General features: G+C 43.1%; 1 protein-coding gene across 1 annotated transcript in view; it reads right to left on the minus strand.

Moving 5' to 3' along the window:
- Positions 1–23,796, minus strand: part of LOC138968046 (uncharacterized) — an 82,381-nt gene that overhangs the window by 4,423 nt on the left and 54,162 nt on the right. Inside the window, exons 10-19 of the mRNA XM_070340609.1 lie at positions 23,047–23,121; positions 22,065–22,153; positions 19,582–19,655; positions 16,972–17,054; positions 15,044–15,198; positions 5,082–5,220; positions 3,469–3,571; positions 2,884–3,025; positions 991–1,597; positions 173–373 (exon numbers count right to left, since the gene is read on the minus strand). Coding sequence (XP_070196710.1) covers positions 173–373; positions 991–1,597; positions 2,884–3,025; positions 3,469–3,571; positions 5,082–5,220; positions 15,044–15,198; positions 16,972–17,054; positions 19,582–19,655; positions 22,065–22,153; positions 23,047–23,121 — 1,668 coding nt within the window. The remainder of the gene's footprint in view (positions 1–172; positions 374–990; positions 1,598–2,883; positions 3,026–3,468; positions 3,572–5,081; positions 5,221–15,043; positions 15,199–16,971; positions 17,055–19,581; positions 19,656–22,064; positions 22,154–23,046; positions 23,122–23,796) is intronic.

Below are 23,796 nucleotides of genomic sequence, written 5' to 3' on the forward strand. Positions count from 1 at the left end.
ATCAAATCGGCCGTGTGACCGGGAAAATTGTACCGTGTGAACCGGCCATTAGCAAATGGCTGTTCATGAGCAAACGAATCTAGAAGAATGAGACCACGCTGCGACTTGCCAATCAAGCTAGCAGTATCCAAGAAACTTGATGTGGTATCCACCCCCTCTTTATCGGACTCACAAAGCAGTCTCCTTCTGTGAGGGTCTCAATCTTCACGTAGACAGGTGGACTGGTACAGTGGTAAACAGACTGGGGGCTCGTCCGCCAATCTGTGTCGGGCACTGGTGGCCTGCAACGCCGGGGTACGACGTAACGCTTGCGTAGTTCTGCTGCGCTGGCTGGCTGGGGTTTCTTCTTTATCACGTCACAGTCTGCCATGCCCTGCGTCACAGAGAGAGTGTGTGAGAGAGAGAGAGAGAGAGAGAGAGAGAGAGAGAGAGAGAGAGAGAGAGAGAGAGAGAGAGAAGAGAGAGAGAGAGAGAGAGAAATAGAGAGCCTCGGACAGGGAGAGACTGAGATTGAGAGAGAGAGAGAGAGAGAGCCTCGAACAGAGAGAGAGAGAGAGAGGGGAGAGAGAGAGAGAGAGAGAGAGAGAGAGAGAGAGAGAGAGAGAGAGAAACAGACAGAGACGGGGAGACAGACAGAGGCAGAGAAAGGGACAGACAGAGACAAACAGACAGAGAAACCGAACGAGAGAGAGAGAGAGAGAGAGAGAGAGAGAGAGAGAGAGAAATAGAGAGCCTCGGACAGGGAGAGACTGAGATTGAGAGAGAGAGAGAGAGAGAGAGAGAGCCTCGGACAGAGAGGGGAGAGAGAGAGAGAGAGAGAGAGAGAGAAACAGACAGAGACGGGGAGACAGACAGAGGCAGAGAAAGGGACAGACAGAGACAAACAGACAGAGAAACTGAACGAGAGAGAGAGAGAGAGAGAGAGAGAGAGAGAGAGAGAGAGAGAGAGAGAGAGAGAGAGAGAGAGAGAATGGACGACGAGACACGTACGACAACAATTTTGGGTGCCTTGAACTCTTTTTGAGGCCGCATGGGTTTCCATGGAATATTCCTTCTGGACATGGCGACCTTGTCAGTACTTCTGTTTGCGTCAGCAGCAGCATCCGACTTGTATCTAGACTTGTTCTCGTTCATGTTCCTCTCGTCCCTCTTCTCCCGCGCTTCCAGAACATAGTCCCCCTCTTCGGGAATCGAACCCGCTGCTTTGTTTTCTGCCGGCTGCCCGTCTACTGCTGTGAGGAAGAACTTGTTCCTCGCCAACTCGCCGATAGTGAAGTCACTGTTTCCACCACTCCACACCTTGGTCGGCGAACCCTCGTCGGCCTTAGAAGATGTCGCATTCTCAGAACGGTGGTTCAAGTCCCCGCGTTTCTCTGTTGTCCCGGTCAGCTCAAAGTGTAGGGCCATCGATAAGTGCCTTTCGCGCGGCTCCATGTTAAGCTTGCGCCGGGGGCCTGTGGTGGGCTCGACGGGGAAGCGATACTCGGGCGACTGGATGCCAAAGGCCGTTCTGTTCATGGCGTTGAGGAAGGTGAGGGGCCAGGGGCACTTGATCTTGGAGTTGGGCCCCAGCAGGTGCAGCCCGTGGTGCACGTTCCTGATGAGGCAAGGTACGGTTAGGTAAGGTGAGTTGAGATCAGGTGAGATCAAATAAGGTAAGGCACAAGGTGAGGTGAGGTAAGATGAAATAAGGTTCGGTAAGGTAAGGTGAGTTGAGGTCAGGTGAGATCAAGTAAGGTAAGGCACAAGGTGAGGTGAGGTGAGGTGAGATGAAATAAGGCTCGGTAAGGTAAGGTGAGTTGAGGTCAGGTGAGATCAAGTAAGGTAAGGCACAAGGTGAGGTGAGGTGAGGTGAGATGAAATAAGGCTCGGTAAGGTAAGGTGAGTTGAGGTCAGGTGAGATCAAGTAAGGTATGGCACAAGGTGAGGTGAGGTGAGATGAAATAAGGTTCGGTAAGGTAAGGTGAGTTGAGGTCAGGTGAGATCAAGTAAGGTAAGGCACAAGGTGAGGTGAGGTGAGGTGAGATGAAATAAGGCTCGGTAAGGTAAGGTGAGTTGAGGTCAGGTGAGATCAAGTAAGGGAAGGCACAAGGTGAGGTGAGGTGAGGTGAGATGAAATAAGGCTCGGTAAGGTAAGGTGAGTTGAGGTCAGGTGAGATCAAGTAAGGGAAGGCACAAGGTGAGGTGAGGTGAGGTGAGATGAAATAAGGCTCGGTAAGGTAAGGTGAGTTGAGGTCAGGTGAGATCAAGTAAGGGAAGGCACAAGGTGAGGTGAGGTGAGGTGAGATGAAATAAGGCTCGGTAAGGTAAGGTGAGTTGAGGTCAGGTTAGATCAAGTAAGGGAAGGCACAAGGTGAGGTGAGATAAAGAAAGGTACGGTAAGGTATGGTCAGGTGAGTTAAGGTCAGGTGAGATCAAGTAAAGTTTGGTGATGTGATGTTAGATAAGATAACGTAAGGTAGGGCAAGGTACGGTAAGGTACAAGGTGAGGTGAGGTGAGATGAAATGTCCCTGGATGAGGTGAGATGAGGTAAGGTAAGGTAAGGTGAGGAAAACAATCTTTATTTACGAGGTAAGATGACAACACAACATAAGCTAAAATGACGTCACACAATATGACATGACATACTATAACGTAAGAAATATTTGTTTATAAACCACAGTATTGTCATAAGAAAATAGGTGCTCTTTTCACATCTAGCCCTCGCCCTTCAGAGGGACTGCTCTTCTATTACACATTAGTAAAGGGTTGACACACACACACACACACACACACACACACACACACACACACACAAACACACACACACACAAACACGCACGCACAAGCAGATGACACCCGCACGTGCACACACACAGTCAACTGAGTGAAGCCATACTCGCCTGGAGCCAGCGCGAGTCATGTGCAGGCTTGGTACCTCGTCCAGGTCTGACGCCTCGATGTCGTTGGCCGACATGCGGTGGTACAGAGCGTGGTCTTTGACTCGCGTCGGCCTCCTGCCTGGACCTGTGTCGGTCCTGGGAACTGAAATAAGCACGTGTAAGAATAGCCGGCCTTATTTATTTTTAGGGTGGTTGTTGGGGGAGGGGGGGGGGGGGGGTCGATCATTGGCACTGAAACATGCAAGTGAACACGTTGCATGAATCATTTAAAAAATCTTCCAATGCGTCACCCCCCCCCCCCCCCCCCCAATCGATGTTAAATTGTTTACAATCTTGTTATGTGCGAACAAACCCTGCTTCAATTATAAACATGATTTTCTCATTACGTATTGCTTGATAACGAATAAAAGAGCGTGAAGAGATTATATCAGGGGTGGGTACAGTTTAAAGTCTTTCCTTGTCGCAGATCCCAGGTAGCTTAGTTCTTCTTCTGCTTCTTCTGTTTGCTGAGGCAATCCCTATACAGGGCAATAATCCTCCCTGGTTGGTGCGCCTAAAGTGAAGAAAGAAGAGGTGTGCACTCACGCGGCTGGCCATCAATGTTGATGGTGGGGTGAGCGAGAGCAAGGTTGAGGTCTCTCCAGCTGGCCTTGGTGCTCGGGATGAACATCTGGATCACCACGCTGCCCTGCGGACAGCCATACACACCAAGTTCCCTTCATGCCTTCTGCTCGTCATGGCACATACCAAGCAACATAAACACCAGGCTGGGGTGGACGATGAGAAACTGAGTGCCATCCAACAGGGTGGGAATAAGCCGCGTGGTCTGATTGGTTAAAGTCACAATAAATCTCAATTTCAACCAATCCGACACTGCGGCTGCGTACCGCACATTTCGGTGGCACCCAGATTTGTTTCGTGCACCTGAGGCATTCTCAGAGTAGGTTAACTAACTGATTCAAAGTTTTTATCTTGAAATTCAAAATAACTGTAAACAGCACCAGTGTGTGATATATATATATATATATATATATATATCACATCAAGTTGACCAGTGTCCGTCCGGCCTTGACTGGAACCCGTGACCCTTGGATCCCAAGTCCAGGGCTGACAACACTTTCAACTGATTGGTCGAAATCAGAAAACAATCTCTGTTTCCGACAATCTGACACAGCGGATGGTTCCCATCCGGTACACCATTTGTTAGTACACATCAGTCCAGTTTTCTACCAACTGAGCTACTAGACAACCACCCCCCCCCCCCCCCCCCCCGCCTTTCACCACCACCACCCATAGTATCCACCTCACCCCACCCCCCCCACCCCCCATCTGTTCTGAGACTTGATACAGCCTACGGTCAGGCGACTGGGAAAGGAGTGTTCAGGCGACTGGGAAAGGAGTGTTCAGGCGACTGGGAAAGGAGTGTTCAGGCGACTGGGAAAGGAGTGTTCAGGCGACTGGGAAAGGAGTGTTCAGGCGACTGGGAAAGGAGTGTTCAGGCGACTGGGAAAGGAGTGTTCAGGCGACTGGGAAAGGAGTGTTCAGGCGACTGGGAAAGGAGTGTTCAGGCGACTGGGAAAGGAGTGTTCAGGCGACTGGGAAATGAGTGTTCAGGCGACTGGGAAAGGAGTGTTCAGGCGACTGGGAAAGGAGTGTTCAGGCGACTGGGAAAGGAGTGTTCAGGCGACTGGCAAAGGAGTGTTCAGGCGACTGGGAAAGGAGTGTTCAGGCACTGTGGTAAAGGCAATCCCCAAGTTGACTTTGCGAAGTCTTTTTTGTACGGAAAATGCAGTGCCAAAGTTTCGTGCAGCGAGATTGGTGAAGTCTTTTTTGTACGGAAAATGCAGTGCCAAAGTTTCGTGCAGCGAGATTGGTGAAGTCTTTTTTGTACCAAAAATGCAGTGCCAAAGTTTCGTGCAGCGAGATTGGTGAAGTCTTTTTTGTACCGAAAATGCAGTGCCAAAGTTTCGTGCAGCGAGATTGGTGAAGTCTTTTTTGTACCGAAAATGCAGTGCCAAAGTTTCGTGCAGCGAGATTGGTGAAGTCTTTTTTGTACCGAAAATGCAGTGCCAAAGTTTCGTGCAGCGAGATTGGTGAAGTCTTTTTTGTACCGAAAATGCAGTGCCAAAGTTTCGTGCAGCGAGATTGGTGAAGTCGACTCCGCCCCATTACTAGCAGGCTTGAGGAGAGCAACTCACCGATCTGACGACGATGATCCACTCTGACTGCTGACTGTCTTTCACCAGCACCACGTTGGGACGGACGTAGTACTGGAAGCACATGGAGGGGTGGCGCAACAGCACGTCCATCGGGAAGTTGGCCATGAAGGGCAAGCTTCTGTAACACACAACATCTATAGTACGGTGTGTTACCCGTTTGCTTCTGTAACACACAACATCTATAGTACGGTGTGTTACCTGTTTGTTTCTGTAACACACAACATCTATAGTGCGGTGTGTTACCTGTTTGTTTCTGTAACACACAACATCTATAGTACGGTGTGTTACCTGTTTGTTTCTGTAACACACAACATCTATAGTACGGTGTGTTACCTGTTTGCTTCTGTAACACACAACATCTATAGTACGGTGTGTTACCTGTTTGTTTCTGTAACACACAACATCTATAGTACGGTGTGTTACCTGTTTGTTTCTGTAACACACAACATCTATAGTACGGTGTGTTACCTGTTTGTTTCTGTAACACACAACATCTATAGTACGGTGTGTTACCTGTTTGTTTCTGTAACACACAACATCTATAGTACGGTGTGTTACCTGTTTGTTTCTGTAACACACAACATCTATAGTACGGTGTGTTACCCGTTTGTTTCTGTAACACACAACATCTATAGTACGGTGTGTTACCTGTTTGCTTCTGTAACACACAACATCTATAGTACGGTGTGTTACCCGTTTGTTTCTGTAACACACAACATCTATAGTACGGTGTGTTACCCGTTTGTTTCTGTAACACACAACATCTATAGTACGGTGTGTTACCTGTTTGTTTCTGTAACACACATCTATAGTACGGTGTGTTACCCGTTTGTTTCTGTAACACACAACATCTATAGTACGGTGTGTTACCCGTTTGCTTCTGTAACACACAACATCTATAGTACGGTGTGTTACCCGTTTGTTTCTGTAACACACAACATCTATAGTACGGTGTGTTACCCGTTTGCTTCTGTAACACACAACATCTATAGTACGGTGTGTTACCCGTTTGTTTCTGTAACACACAACATCTATAGTACGGTGTGTTACCCGTTTGCTTCTGTAACACACAACATCTATAGTACGGTGTGTTACCCGTTTGCTTCTGTAACACACAACATCTATAGTACGGTGTGTTACCTGTTTGTTTCTGTAACACACAACATCTATAGTACGGTGTGTTACCTGTTTGTTTCTGTAACACACAACATCTATAGTACGGTGTGTTACCTGTTTGCTTCTGTAACACACAACATCTATAGTACGGTGTGTTACCTGTTTGTTTCTGTAACACACAACATCTATAGTACGGTGTGTTACCTGTTTGTTTCTGTAACACACAACATCTATAGTACGGTGTGTTACCTGTTTGTTTCTGTAACACACAACATCTATAGTACGGTGTGTTACCCGTTTGTTTCTGTAACACACAACATCTATAGTACGGTGTGTTACCCGTTTGGTTCTGTAACACACAACATCTATAGTACGGTGTGTTACCCGTTTGCTTCTGTAACACACAACATCTATAGTACGGTGTGTTACCCGTTTGCTTCTGTAACACACAACATCTATAGTACGGTGTGTTACCCGTTTGCTTCTGTAACACACAACATCTATAGTACGGTGTGTTACCTGTTTGTTTCTGTAACACACAACATCTATAGTACGGTGTGTTACCTGTTTGTTTCTGTAACACACAACATCTATAGTACGGTGTGTTACCTGTTTGTTTCTGTAACACACAACATCTATAGTACGGTGTGTTACCTGTTTGTTTCTGTAACACACAACATCTATAGTACGGTGTGTTACCCGTTTGCTTCTGTAACACACAACATCTATAGTACGGTGTGTTACCTGTTTGTTTCTGTAACACACAACATCTATAGTACGGTGTGTTACCTGTTTGCTTCTGTAACACACAACATCTATAGTACGGTGTGTTACCTGTTTGCTTCTGTAACACACAACATCTATAGTACGGTGTGTTACCTGTTTGTTTCTGTAACACACAACATCTATAGTACGGTGTGTTACCTGTTTGCTTCTGTAACACACAACATCTATAGTACGGTGTGTTACCTGTTTGCTTCTGTAACACACAACATCTATAGTACGGTGTGTTACCTGTTTGTTTCTGTAACACACAACATCTATAGTACGGTGTGTTACCTGTTTGTTTCTGTAACACACAACATCTATAGTACGGTGTGTTACCTGTTTGTTTCTGTAACACACAACATCTATAGTACGGTGTGTTACCTGTTTGTTTCTGTAACACACAACATCTATAGTACGGTGTGTTACCCGTTTGCTTCTGTAACACACAACATCTATAGTACGGTGTGTTACCTGTTTGTTTCTGTAACACACAACATCTATAGTACGGTGTGTTACCTGTTTGTTTCTGTAACACACAACATCTATAGTACGGTGTGTTACCTGTTTGTTTCTGTAACACACAACATCTATAGTACGGTGTGTTACCTGTTTGTTTCTGTAACACACAACATCTATAGTACGGTGTGTTACCTGTTTGTTTCTGTAACACACAACATCTATAGTACGGTGTGTTACCTGTTTGTTTCTGTAACACACAACATCTATAGTACGGTGTGTTACCTGTTTGTTTCTGTAACACACAACATCTATAGTACGGTGTGTTACCTGTTTGTTTCTGTAACACACAACATCTATAGTACGGTGTGTTACCTGTTTGTTTCTGTAACACACAACATCTATAGTACGGTGTGTTACCTGTTTGTTTCTGTAACACACAACATCTATAGTACGGTGTGTTACCTGTTTGCTTCTGTAACACACAACATCTATAGTACGGTGTGTTACCTGTTTGCTTCTGTAACACACAACATCTATAGTACGGTGTGTTACCTGTTTGTTTCTGTAACACACAACATCTATAGTACGGTGTGTTACCTGTTTGCTTCTGTAACACACAACATCTATAGTACGGTGTGTTACCTGTTTGCTTCTGTAACACACAACATCTATAGTACGGTGTGTTACCTGTTTGTTTCTGTAACACACAACATCTATAGTACGGTGTGTTACCTGTTTGCTTCTGTAACACACAACATCTATAGTACGGTGTGTTACCTGTTTGCTTCTGTAACACACAACATCTATAGTACGGTGTGTTACCTGTTTGTTTCTGTAACACACAACATCTATAGTACGGTGTGTTACCCGTTTGTTTCTGTAACACACACCATCTATAGTACGGTGTGTTACCTGTTTGCTTCTGTAACACACAACATCTATAGTACGGTGTGTTACCCGTTTGTTTCTGTAACACACAACATCTATAGTACGGTGTGTTACCTGTTTGCTTCTGTAACACACAACATCTATAGTACGGTGTGTTACCTGTTTGTTTCTGTAACACACAACATCTATTTACGGTGTGTTACCTGTGTACTTCTGTAACACACATCATATTTGTATGGTGTGTTTCCTGCGTGCCTCTGTAACATACAACATCATTGGTATGGTGGGTTACCTGTGTACTTCTGTAACACACATCATTTTTGTATGGTGTGTTTCCTGCATGCCTCTGTGACACACAACATAATTGGTATGGTGGGTTTACCTGTGTGCTTCTGTAACACACATCATTTGTATGGTGTGTTACCTGTGTGCTTTTGTAACACACATCATTTGTATGGTGCGTTTCCTGTGTGCTTCGGTAACACACACGATTTTTTTTATGGTGCGTTTTCTGTGCGCTTTTGTAACACAAAACAATATATTTATGGTGTGTTTTATCTGCGCCTCTGTAACACACACCATCATAATGGTGTGTTTCCTGTGTGCTTCTGTAACACGTGTATTGCCTGTGTGCTTCTGTAAAACACAGCATCATTTGTATGGCGTGTTTCCTGTGTGCTTCTATAACACACAACAGTATTTGTATCGTGCGTTTCCTGTGTGGCTGACAGTGTATGTTTTGGCCGGGACGGGCGTAGTGATGTGGATTTTTAGCAGCACGTCTAAGGTAAATTTGCCACAAAAGGCATGCTTCTCACTTCTGTAACATAATAATAATAATAAAGTAGATGTGTACTGCCGGGCAGTACATACCCCAAGCGAAGTCGTCCATCTGTCTGTACATGATTCTCTCTCTCTCTCTCTCTCTCTCTCTCTCTTAAAATGTGTCATCGATGACGTGTTTTCATACTTGCTAATGCGGCAGGCTAATCATGACGTCAAATTGAAACTTCTTGAAGTCTCTCAGAAAGGGACATGAAAACCATGTGGGGGTTACTGGTTTGGGCTGAAAAAAAACCCAACTCCACCTAAAATTCAAGCGCCTATGGGGCTGAATTATGCAGCATAAATTGTGAAACATCAGGATATCTCACACTTTCAATTCTGCCATCATGTCAAATCTGACAACAAACCTACCCACAAAATGTCATAAATATCGGTGTAGAATTGAGACTTAACGGTTTTTAACTGCCAAAAATAAGGTTTTTTGACTGGAATAGTTTGTCTTGAAATTCAGTTTGGGACAACGGACCCACCCACTAAATTTCATAAAGATAGGTGAAAATTTAAATGTAACGGTTTTTAACTGCCAAAATTATGTTTTTCTTCTGGAAAAGTATGGAGTGAAAATCAGTTGGCGACAACGAACCTACCCACAAAATTTCATAAATATCGATGAAGAATTGAGATTTAACGGTTTTTAACTGCCAAAAATAAGGTTTTTTGTCTGGAAAAGTATGTCTTAAAATTCAGTTTGGGACAACGGACCCACCCACTAAATTTCATAAAGATAGGTGAAGAATTGAAATTTAACGTTTTTTAACTGCCAAAATTATGTCTTTCTTCTGGAAAAGTATAGAGTGAAAATCAGTTGGGGACAACGAACCTACCCACAAAATTTCATAAATATCGGTGAAGAATTGAAATTTAACGGTTTTTAACTGCCAAAATTATGTTTTTCTTCTGGAAAAGTATGGAGTGAAAATAAGTTGGGGACAACAAACCTACCTTTAAAATTTCATAAGAATCAGTGAAGAAATAGGATTTAACGATTTTTTAACAGCCTTGACACTGAACATTTGATAAATCATTGGTGATGTCATCATAACCCAGTCGTTGTAGTTGTCGTCGTAGTTGTTGGTGTTGTTGTTGTCATGTTCGTTGTCGTGATTGTTGTTGTTCTCGTGTTGTTGTTTTTGTTGTTGTTGTTGTTGTTGTTGTTGTTGTTGTTGTTGTTGTCGTCGTCGTCGTCGATGTCATTTGTTGTTGTTGTTGTTATCGTCGTCGTCGTCGTCATCGTCGTCGTTGTCAGAGGTTATTTCTAAAGATTTCATTGATAGTCTTTGTTCTCGTCACCAAGACTTGCTAAGAACAAGCTTGGAACAGCAAGAGTTCCAAGAACAAGATTAGAACAACTCATTACATCATTACCAGTACGTCATTTGTATTTAGAACACACTTTAGAAAAAACTCTTCAGCTACAAACCAGTCACCCTCACATGTCGGAGGTGTTTGTCTAAACCACTTACTGAAATGTTTTGAGGTTTAATGACCATACACATGTTGAACCGGTGAGTGTCTTCCGCTGCTTAATTCGCAAATAACTATTTTATTAAAGTCCGCTTGAAACGCTCAAAGATGAAATTCCATGTTAAAAAGTGACAAAAGTTTCACATTTTCCCGTTGTAACAGCTTCCGATGATATTATATGAAAATTCTGATCCTCTGAGAGGATTCCCCGAAACAAAATCAGTTTGTACGCCTAATTTTAATAGAATTGTCCAAACAGTGTCGCTAATATTGTGCTAAAAGATGAATTCTAGAACAATGTTCACAGACAGACACCACTTGGCAAAAAAAATTTCAGTGCTGGGAGATGAAAAAAAAAACTACCTCGCTACGCGCGGGCTTCGCCCGCGCTCCGCTTGGATAATAATTAAGTAGATGTGTACTGCCGGGCAGTACATTCCCCAAGCGAAGTCGTCCATCTGTGTGTACATGATTCTCTCTCTCTCTCTCTCTCTCTCTCTCTCTGTCTTAAAATGTGTCATCGATGACGTGTTTTCATACTTGCTAATGCGGCAGGCTAATCATGACGTCAAATTGAAACTTCTTGAAGTCTCTCAGAAAGGGACATGAAAACCATGTGGGGGTTACTGGTTTGGGCTGGAAAAAAACCCAACTCCACCTAAAATTCAAGCGCCTATGGGGCTGAATTATGCAGCATAAATTGTGAAACATCAGGATATCTCACACTTTCAATTCTGCCATCATGTCAAATCTGACAACAAACCTACCCACAAAATGTCATAAATATCGGTGTAGAATTGAGACTTAACGGTTTTTAACTGCCAAAAATAAGTTTTTTTGACTGGAATAGTTTGTCTTGAAATTCAGTTTGGGACAACGGACCCACCCACTAAATTTCATAAAGATAGGTGAAAATTTAAATGTAACGGTTTTTAACTGCCAAAATTATGTTTTTCTTCTGGAAAAGTATGGAGTGAAAATCAGTTGGGGACAACGAACCTACCCACAAAATTTCATAAATATCGATGAAGAATTGAGATTTAACGGTTTTTAACTGCCAAAAATAAGGTTTTTTGTCTGGAAAAGTATGTCTTAAAATTCAGTTTGGGACAACGGACCCACCCACTAAATTTCATAAAGATAGGTGAAGAATTGAAATTTAACGTTTTTTAACTGCCAAAATTATGTCTTTCTTCTGGAAAAGTATAGAGTGAAAATCAGTTGGGGACAACGAACCTACCCACAAAATTTCATAAATATCGGTAAAGAATTGAAATTTAACGGTTTTTAACTGCCAAAATTATGTTTTTCTTCTGGAAAAGTATGGAGTGAAAATAAGTTGGGGACAACAAACCTACCTTTAAAATTTCATAAGAATCAGTGAAGAAATAGGATTTAACGATTTTTTAACGGCCTTTAAATCATTGGTGATGTCATCATAACCCAGTCGTTGTAGTTGTCGTCGTAGTTGTTGGTGTTGTTGTTGTCATGTTCGTTGTCGTGATTGTTGTTGTTCTCGTGTTGTTGTTTTTGTTGTTGTTGTTGTTGTTGTTGTTGTTGTCGTCGTCGTCGTCGTCGATGTCATTTGTTGTTGTTGTTGTTATCGTCGTCGTCGTCGTCATCGTCGTCGTTGTCAGAGGTTATTTCTAAAGATTTCATTGATAGTCTTTGTTCTCGTCACCAAGACTTGCTAAGAACAAGCTTGGAACAGCAAGAGTTCCAAGAACAAGATTAGAACAACTCATTACATCATTACCAGTACGTCATTTGTATTTAGAACACACTTTAGAAAAAAACTCTTCAGCTACAAACCAGTCACCCTCACATGTCGGAGGTGTTTGTCTAAACCACTTACTGAAATGTTTTGAGGTTTAATGACCATACACATGTTGAACCGGTGAGTGTCTTCCGCTGCTTAATTCGCAAATAACTATTTTATTAAAGTCCGCTTGAAACGCTCAAAGATGAAATTCCATGTTAAAAAGTGACAAAAGTTTCACATTTTCCCGTTGTAACAGCTTCCGATGATATTATATGAAAATTCTGATCCTCTGAGAGGATTCACCGAAACAAAATCAGTTTGTACGCCTAATTTTAATAGAATTGTCCAAACAGTGTCGCTAATATTGTGCTAAAAGATGAATTCTAGAACAATGTTCACAGACAGACACCACTTGGCAAAAAAAATTTCAGTGCTGGGAGATGAAAAAAAAAACTACCTCGCTACGCGCGGGCTTCGCCCGCGCTCCGCTTGGATAATGCAAACTTTTATAGCGCTATTCTAGAAATGTCTACTCTTAGCGCTTTACAATACATACATCGACCAAGCATACTATACACGCACAGGCAAAGAAACCGACCAAACATAACCAACAAACTATACATGCACAGGCAAAGAAAACGACCAAACATACAATACTCGCACAGGCAAAGATAACGACCAAACATAAACAAACATACTATGACCAAACATAACCAACATACTATACGCGCGCAGGCAAAGAGAACAATCAGCACATGTAATAATTACTGACAACTAATAATGCAGGCATACAGTGACAGTCCAATACACAACCTAAGCACAAGAACCACAATAGGCTTCTATATAAAAACGTGTGAACAGTACTATTTACACACACACAAACAGTGCTGACACAAAGCGCAGAAAATATATATACACGTTATTTTAGGCACTAGGTAGGGGGTGAGGTGGGGCGGGATGGGGTGGGTGGGGAGATGCTGGAGGGGAAAATCACTTGCGCTGAAAGAGGTGTGTTTTGAGATTTGTCTTGAATGTAGTGAGAGAATCTGTGTGTCTGAGAGGCAGAGGTAGTCTATTCCAGGTCACAGGGGCTTGATAGGCGAAGGACCTCTCGCCACATGTCTTTGTTTGCACTGTGGGGAGTCGGAAGAGTCGAGTGTCGGCGGCGGAGCGAAGCTGACGAGATTGAGGAGTTCTGACAAGTATTCTGGGGCAGGACCAGAAACGACGGCAAAAGAAAGAGAGGAGAGTTTGTATTCGATCCTTTTAGTGATAGGCAGCCAGTGTAGAGAGTGAAGAAGGGGTGTGGCGTGTTCATACTTGGAAGATTTGAAGACCAGGCGGGCAGGGTTATTTTGGATCCTTTAAAGTCTATCTAAAAGGTACTTTGGGAGACCGGCCAGAAGAGAATTGCAATAATCTATCTTTGAGAGGACTAAAGATCACACTAACGTTTTGGTTGCATCAGTGGTGAGGTAGTGACGGACTGAACTAATCTTGCGCAGCTCTAGATAGGCGGACTTGCAGATGTTAGAGATGTGTTTTTGGAAAGAGAGAGTTGGATCGAGAGTGACGCCAAGGCTGCGGACAGACGGAGAAAAAGAGATAGGTAGTTCGTTGACAGTGAGAGAGGCAGGAAGAGAAGGGTGATTGAGAAATTTCTTGGGACAGGCCAGCATAACTTCGGTTTTGTCACTATTTAACTGGAGTTTGTTTAAAGACATCCAATCACTGAGGTCCGCAATGCAATCCTGTGTCCGAGATACCAGATCGTCAACTTCAGCAAGAGGGGCAGACTGATGAAGCTGTGTATCATCAGCGAAACTCTCATGCGACAACGCATGGCGACTGATAACATCGGACACAGGGGAGGCATATAGAACGAAAAGTATGGGGCCAAGCACGGACCCTTGCGGGACACCGTACTGGAGAGCTGAAGGTTGAGATTTGATGCCGTTGACACAAACGGTCTGCGTCCGGTTAGTAAGGTACGAACGAACCCAGGAAAGGGCCAGATCATGAACACCAAAGGAGTGCTGAAGCCTGTGGAGCAGAATTTCGTGGTCTATCGTATCAAATGCGCTAGACAAGTCCAGTAGTGTTAGAATGGAGACCTGATTTTCGTCGAAGCCAAGAAGGATGTCGTTTACAATCTTCAGAACATAAAACATCATTACAGTTGTCCTAGTTACACGTTTGACGGCAAGTTGGCCATGAACGGTATGCCTCAGTAGGAACACAAATCGTCATTTGCATTGTGTTTCAGAAAGTGTGAACAGTGAATGTTTGGGACGGGCAGGGAGTAGCGCTGAATCGATTGATTCGTCCATTCGTGCATAATTCCGTTTGTTTACCACAGGTAGACACGGACAAAGTCATAGAGACAGACACTGACACTCAGACATGCAGACAGAAATACAAACAGACAGACTGATACAGAGCTAGTGCGACATTCAGAGAGAGAGAGAGAGACAGAGACAGAGACAGAGAGAGAGACAGGGAGACAGAGACAGACAGACAGACAGACAGACAGACAGACAAAGAGAGACAAAAATACAGTAGACAAAGGCCTAGGTGGGCTGAGAATAGGCCGGGAGTAGAACCCGGACCAAAGACACAGCACGACAAACCGACGCACGTGAGATAGGTGATGTGACCCGGGGTTTCGTCAACGCGGTTACGCACTTCCCTGAACACGTCGTCAATTAGGGCCTTGTCCAGGCGTATCAGTTGCATGTTACGGCGTGACATCACTGTCGTAGCATGGGGGCAGTGATCAAGAATGGCATCTTCCTGAAGAGTATCATAGTGCAGCAAATGACAACATTGTCTTTTGCGTGTGTATGAGTCTAAAAAGCACAGAATCCAAAAACTCTGTGAAACTTAGCTGTATGTCGAAAATCATATTTGTCCCAACACACGTAACAATGGAAGAATAAAGGCACGCTTGTATTCTAGTCATATTTCTGTTGCCCTATGTATTTATTTGTAATGTGTGTGTGTGTGTGTGTGTGTGTGTGTGTGTGTGTGTGTGTGTGTGTGTGTGTGTGTGTGTTTTTGTGTGTGTGTGGGGGGGGGGGGAGGGGTGATTTATTATTTATGTAAGGTTGATCAGTTTCGTATCAGGACAATTCCCCGCAGGACATACCCCCCCCCCCCCCCTGGACTCCCCCCCCCCCCCGAAAATCACCCCCTGGACAACTCCTCCCTAGGACAACCCCCCAACCCCCCCCCCTAGAATAACTCCCTAGGACAACCCCCCCTCCCCACATCAATACCCCCCCCCCGTCTCCCCTCCCCCCCCAAAAAAAAAAATTCAATTTCACAAGTGATTATTATTGTTAACTTTCTTCCCTTTCTGCGGATCATAGAAATCATCAGTGAGCATTCATCAGTATTTTATAACTCAGATTGCTGCCCTGGGTTTTGTTCATCAGTGAGTATAACTTAGTATTTTAAAGCTCAGAGGTGTTATATAAAATGGATTATTTTACTTTGACCTTGCTTCAGGATAGTACACAATGGAGTTTACTTTGACAACAAGAGGTGCTCGCTGCATTTTGTTTGAAAATCATATAATAATAATAATAATACGAATATTTATAACGCGCACATATCTCACCAACAGGCGACTCAAGGCGCACATACACTCGTTCACACACACGGAGACTTAAAGTCACTAGCACACACACACACCATCAAACATTAAAATATGTACAGTTATTCAGGGTGGGATGGGGTGGGCAGTGTATAATGCATGGATTATTTGGAAAAAAGGAATGTCTTGAGTGCAGATTTGAATGATTCGAGGGACTGTTGTTGGCGGAGGGGGAGAGGTAGTGTGTTCCATTGGCTAGGTGCTTGGAAAGAAAATGAGCGTTGACCTGCTGTTTTGAGTTTGGTGTGGGGGATGTTGAGCTTGAGGGAGTCGGCAGATGATCTGAGTGTTCGTGAAGGGACATAGAGAGAAAGAGAGTCGGAGAGATAGGCAGGGGCGAGACCATGGAGGCATTTGTAGGTGAGAGTGTTGATTTTGTAGGTGATACGGGCAGGAACGGGCAACCAGTGGAGCTGATGTAGGAGGGGGGGTGATATGATCTCTCTTTTTCTTTCGTAGGACAAGACGGGCAGAGCTATTTTGAATGCGTTGGAGACGAGAGATAGAAGAAGAGGGATATCTACGTAAAACAAAAATGTTAGCTCACATGCGCCTTACTCTTCACGTGTGATAACAACGATGATTGAAGAAACTATTATGAAATGAATACCCAGGGGGGGGGGATAGACCCGGGGGGATAGTCCGGGGGGGGGAATTGATCGGGGGGGAGAAGTCCTAGGGGGGAAATGTCCAGGGGGGATTGTCTGGGGGGAAAAGTCCAGGGGGGTGAAGTCCGGGGGGGGGGGGGATTGTCCTAGAACCGATCATTTTATGAGCCTATGCAGCATGTACAATGGAATTCGCTTTGAATTTGTCTTGAAGTTTGTTATCTCAGTGCGTGCTTATGTTCATACCACATATATAGTACATTCCAACACAACTTCCATCCTCATCGTGCATATACTTACCCCAAAAGACATGCCAGCGGAAATGAATTTGACTGTGTTTTGAATTCGCCGTTCATTTTTTTCCACGATCTCTGTCTCCATTCCTGAAACAACAGAGAAGGCGATTTTGTTGACGAGTTTGCGAGTGGACATGTAAAGACATGCCGTTGCCTTATGTCACAACACTAAAGATATTGGACGTTATAAGGACACAATGCAAAATGGAGATTCGCCGGATAAACCCGTTTTGATGACCGATGAAGATCAGGCAAATGCCCGATAGTCCATGTATTTTTGCGCTAAAAAGTCTTGTGTTTTATTAGCTCTATAGTCTCGGACAGACGGACACAATCGACACAGCACTGAAAGGTCTTATTTTATCTCGGACACGATCGCCACTGAGCACTGAACTGTCTTATTTTATCACACACACACACACACACACACACACGCACACACACACGCACGCACACACACACACATCTACACACACACACACACGCACACACGCACACACACACACACACACACACACACATACACACACACACACGCACACACACACACGCACGCACACACACACACATCTACACACACACACACACACACACACACACACACACACACACACACACACACACACACACACACACACGTCCATGCTCAATCTAATGCTTCACAATGTTGTGTTTTATGTGCTTGACAGTACCGTGGCGTGACATGATTTTTGTCATAATTTGGAAAATTGCAAGATTGTCTTTGACTAAAACGTGTGCGCACAAATCCACACACACTCGGTTCCCGGAAACAGCACATACAATTCCAGTATTTCTAACCGTATTCCTTTTCATGGTAGTTTACTCTGCTGAAATCGTACATACGGAGAAAATGTAGAAATAAACGCATCCGTCTTCAACACGGTCGCTCTCTATAATCCATATTAGGCCTAAAAAAACAAATAGGTGTGGTTACGGTAACCCGACCTACCCTATTTTTAGGGGCCGATCCTATAACTTTTTATTACATTTGTCAAAAAAAAAAAAAAAAAAAAAAACGAGTGCAAAAAACGCAATGAAAGCGAAAGCGCCCGTGTCGCACACTTATTTCCCTGTCAAGTAGGTTTAATTTGTATACATTAGAAAAAAAAGTTTAAAAAAAAAAAGTGATTGCCTACCTACCTACTCTATTTTTTTGGGCTATGTTACCGTAACCACACCTATTTTTTTTTTTGGCCTTACACTTCGTGTTGGCTTCGCTCTCTATAATCCATATTACACGTGACGTCCTGTTGGCTTCGCTCTCTTTTAGAAGGTCTCCAGTGTTTTGCGCCTTTATCTCCTTTCCTTCGTGCGCCGGCAAAGCCGGCGTACACCCGGCAAAGCCAGGTCCCAGGCGCAGCCTGGTATTCGGCTCTACTTCTTCCCGGCGAAGCCGGTACCCGGCGAAGCGGGTAATCATCTAGTATATATATATACGACTAGTGTCTGTCTGTCTGTCTGTATGTCTGTTCGCGATGCACAGCCAAAGTTCTTGGTGGATCTTTTTCAAATTTGGACACCGTATTCAGCTACACCCCGGACACAACCTCATCGATGAGATATTTCAACACGTGCTCTCAGCGCGCAGCGCTGTGCGCGCTGAACCGATTTTGGTTTTTTTGGTCTTGATCCACTACCAGTAACTCTTCTTTATCTTCTTCAGTGTTTTCAGCCGCGATCATCTCCCTTCCTCCGTGTGGCGTCAATCCATATTCCCGTTACTACGTTACTATTTTTAGAAGGTCACTGCACGTTACTATTTTTAGAAGGTCTCCAGTGTTTTGCGCGTTTATCTCCTTTCCTTCGTGCGCCGGCGAAGCCGGCGTACACCCGGCAAAGCCGGGTCCCAGGCGCAGCCTGGTATTCGGCTCTACTTCTTCCCGGCGAAGCCGGTTCCCGGCGAAGCGGGTAATCATCTAGTCGCTCTCTATAATCCATATTGCACGTCGTGTTGGCTTTGCTCTCTAAAATCCATTTTATACGTCATGTTGGCTTCGCTCTCTATAATCCATTTTACACGTCGTGTTGGCTTCGCTCACTAATAATTACACGTCGTGTTGGCTTCGCTCTCTATAATCCATTTTACACGTCGTGTTGGCTTCGCTCTCTATAACCCATTTTACACGTCGTGTTGGCTTCGCTCTCTATAATCCATTTTACACGTCGTGTTGGCTAGCACAACATGTAGAACTTGGACAATGTGTTGTAAAAGTGACATTTGATGATGCAACACGTACATGTACACTTACACTAGCGCGTACACGTACACGCTCCGTAAAAGGCACTTTCTGTTCCTTTCCATTGGGGCCTAGAAGCCAGCCTTTGCATCCACTGTTACTTTCAGGCCTGAAAGTGGCGAGTATTTTACTCGCCATGGCGAGTAGAAACATGTAAATGGCGAGTAGAAATGTTAATCTACTCGCCAAATGCGAGTAAAATTGCAGAAACAAATGGTTGGTTTGGCGAGTAAAAATACTAAAGTTTGCTCTCTGGCTAGTAAATTATGAGAAGTACAAGCCAAAGGCCAGTGCCTCTTTTTGTGGAGTTTCAGCGCTGATTTTGGTAAACAAACACGTGGCATGAAGACACGAACCTTGTCCAGAAATGCAGAAGTACCAGAAGTGAGCCTCGTGTCCCTGGCGAATGATCACCCTCCTTTTTTCCACCCTGCACAGTCAAATCACACGTGCTGCACTCTACTCCCAACGTACAATGATATTCGAATGAGACTTACAATTTTATGAAAGGAAAGTCGTACTTCAAAAAACATTTAAAGCAAAAGATGTAAGGTTAAGGCGTAAGGATCACCCAGAATTTGGAAAAAAATCGTTTTTCAGATATACTAAATTATGATGTTGCCAAAAGCTAGAACAATATCTCTATTTTCATGTGCAGTTTACATTTTGTCTCTAGCATACATAGTTTTCTTGCAATAAGTGGTCAAAGTAGGTTGGTGGGAATTAAAAATCCCTTTAATCAAGGCCTCTGTTGAATGAAATTATCGGTTCTGATGATGAATTTGATTCCAAAAACTGCTCAGAACAGTCTGACACAGATGATGAATCAGACAGTAGCTCAAGTGAAGATAGTTTTGATTCTAATCTCTTGATGACCCCCCCCCCCCCCCCATAAAGGACATAGACTGATAGATGTTGAACTTTTTGCTGTTTTATGTGGTGAAAGTTCGCGCGAAATCACAGGCAGCTACACTGTCTGCATGATCAACTTGTTTAAGTATTCACCTATTCCATTGAAACTTTGCACATCAAATGTTCACTTGACTGGCTATATTGTGTTCTAAAATAAAGCTGATAATCAAAAAAATATAATTTGTTTGATTGTGTGATATATCATAATCATATCACATACTTTTTTTCCAAGAGTGCATTGAAAAATGCTAAAATTAGCATTTTTGCAGGTTTATTTTGCCCGTTTTGTTACGAACTAAATAATTCTTTCAGTTGTTCTATTTAATTTAGACATTCAAACTTGATGTTTTCTGAAAATATAATGATTTTTGAAGAAAACTACCAAACATCAAGCCAATTCATTGATTGCAAGTGACTGAATAAAAAAATAACAGTTTTGGTCCGACAATCTGGGTGACCCTTACGCCTTAACTGCCAGTACATTATTACAGATTGCTTGATGCATCTAAATCAGTTACTTTCACTTGCACAATTATCTTCATGATAATTTCGATTGTTATAATTAGTTTTTTTGTTTGTTTTTATGAATGTTTGACTAAATGTTTTAACATAGACGGGGAATCGAGACGAGGGTGGTGGTGCAGGTGGGTGTGTGTGTGTGTGTGTGCGCGCGCGTGCGTGTGTGTACTGAAAATTATATCCCCAGATTTTTAAAATATCTTTCATAAATGTCTTTGATGACGTTATATCCGGCTTTTTGTGAAAATTGAGGCGGCACTGTCACACCCTCATTTTTCGATCATGATTGACATTTTGGTCAAGCAATCTTCGACGAAGCCCGGACTATGGGATTGCATTTCACCTTGGAAACTTAAAACATTATTAATGAGTTTGGTCATTACAAATCTGAAAATCGTAATCAAAATTAAAATTGTAATAATCGACCCAAAAATGATTTTATTTTATTCTTTTTCATTTCCTGATTCCACAAACATACAGATATGTTATGTTTGGATTAAAAACAAGCTCAGAAAGTTAAAAAGAATAGAGAAAAGCGCGCTTTTCGTTGAAGCGCTATACTCTACTGCGCTATACTGTCTTGTCACTTTAAGCGACCTGCCAGCCAGCCATACACTACTGCGCTATACTGGTTTGTCACTTTTTGAACCTTTTTTCGTGAAAGTGGCAGAGCTTTCTTGGCTCGGGGTATCGAAAAAAGTTATATTGTCTTGGCAGAACAAAATGCAGTGCGTTAATTTCACTCAGTGAGTTCGACGGGTTGACTAAATGTAGTAATATTGCTTTACACGGCTTGTTAGGCAAAAAAAAAAAAATTGTCTGTTTCTGGTAACATGGCTAAAAAAAATAGGGTCGGTAGGTCGGGATTTTTTTTTTTTTTTTTTTTTTTTTTTTTTTTTACCCCCAAATGTAGACCAATAAAACTAACTTTAAAAATCGCGCAAAGAGACTGGATTCACTATACATAGAGACAAGACACTCAACACATTTACAAATCGTCAGCGGACTTTCGTTTTCACACGTTTTTGTTGTTCATTTTCTTACCCTGTCCTCTACCACCACCAAAAAAACCAAAATTTTGGAGTTTGGAAAAAAAAAGTTTAGGGTCGGCGCCGAAATTTAGGGTCGGTCGGGTGACCAGAAACAGACAATTTTTTTTTTTTGGCCTTAAGTTGTATATCTTTACTAGCAGGATTGCCCTGTTGTTACTGAGATACCGACATGTAGAAGGGACATCATCATCAGAGGGTGACTATAATGAAGCCGTCTGATAACAAGTATGACCACAACGACGACGGAAACGTCAACAACCAGAACGACGATAGATTTCGTGAACAATTTCTAATGCAACGTAAGTGTGGGTAGGCTTGATTTATTCGCAAAATAAGAAGGAGCTGAGCGTACTTACGGCATGTACATTCCACACTTGGCGATCAACTTCTGGACAGCCATCGGGTAGGTGCAGAACGTCGGGTAGGATTGAAGCTCACACAGAATCTGTCACAGAGACCAAGAGATCTTGACGTTATAGTGCGCTCACGCACTCATCTGTTGACAGCGACTGATTTGACTTACACGACAACAACAGATACTTTTGTTATTCTACTGCAAGCGAATTTTGAGTGCAACATGTCTTGTATGACCTTTCTGCACCGTTGAACTATTTTTTGCGCTTTTCGGTTTACTTTGGTACCTGCTAAACACAAAATTGTACCACACAAGAATCTCTTTCCTAAACCTAAACAGAGCATTCGATGACGCATATATCACGTTACATACAACCTTCATTCTGGTTTCTGTATGAATGACAATTGACGTCATCGAGGCTCTAAAACGGTCGTTAGTGCAAGAAACATTAGACTTAGCAACTTTACAGTTCAAACATTCCATTTTTTTCAGAACGTTTCGCACTTCTCGTCCTCATTATCTTGTTGAAGGATTTGACTAAAAGTCAGTATTTTTAATGCAAATCCAGAATGTCGCTGTCCGCTGCTTGTGGACAGCACTATTTCACGAAATCACGCTGCACTGATTGCATGTTAATAATTATTGCACGCTGTGCTGAGCCATGGCTCGGCTAACAGAAGGATGCTTCGCAAGAAAGTGACTGTTTTAAAGCCGCAGAATTCGCCACAGCTAGCTAGCTATCAATGATCTGCCTGCTTATAAGTCAATTTTTCTTCTTGTCCACTTTCGCTATCTCTACCATCTATGTATGTGTCTGTGTTTCTGTCTGTACGTCTCTCTCTCTCTACCTACCTACCTACCTACCTACCTACCTACCTACCGGTCTGTCTGCCTGTCTTTCTGAGTTTACGAGTTACACAAAGGTCAACATGGGAATGAAATGATTAAGACAACAGACGAATACTTGTGTTGGAATGACACACCAGGGTAACTTCATCTTTCGTGCGGGTCTCCGGCGGATGTGTCATCTTAACTCGTACTTTTGTGCTCAGGCCAAGCTGCACACACGAATACGAAGCATCTCATTCATTAGCTGTAATTAACAAGACAATCAAACGCTACAACCACGGCACTCATCATAAATAACATGCATCGAAAATGATCTGCAGCTCTAGCTCCATTTACATTCAAGAACATAATAATTTCCTACTAATTGACTTGAACGCTTGACCTGAACTCGACCTAGAAGTTTGAACAGGATCAACCAGATTTTGGTCATGTCTGGAGGTCATAAAACCTTGGCAGCGTGTGACGTTTCGAAGATCTAGCTCTATAATAGCTTAAGTTAGAATACAACTTTTTTTTACCAGAACTTGACCTTCCTGTGACATGAAATTTGACAAGGGTCAATTAGACTTCAAGAATGTTATTGAGGTCGTCAAATCCTGTGAGTGTATGCCATTTGATATCTTAACACTGCTCATTACTAAGACTCTCCTGAGTACTCAGATAAGCCCCAAAACACACTTTTCTCTCTCTGTCTGTCTGTCTGTCTGTCTGAGTCTGTCTGTCTGTCTTTTCTCTCTTGACTCTCTCATTCCATAATGTTAAAGAAAATACATTATTATCGGCGAAACGATTCGGTCCGTAACTTCTATAAAGTGAATCTTGCTGAACGGACACATTATGTCACTATAAACTGCAAGAATTCCTCAACTGCATTAGTAAAACAT

The sequence above is a fragment of the Littorina saxatilis genome, linkage group LG6 (genome assembly GCF_037325665.1).
Source record: "Littorina saxatilis isolate snail1 linkage group LG6, US_GU_Lsax_2.0, whole genome shotgun sequence".
Classification (NCBI taxonomy): Eukaryota; Metazoa; Mollusca; class Gastropoda; order Littorinimorpha; family Littorinidae; genus Littorina; species Littorina saxatilis.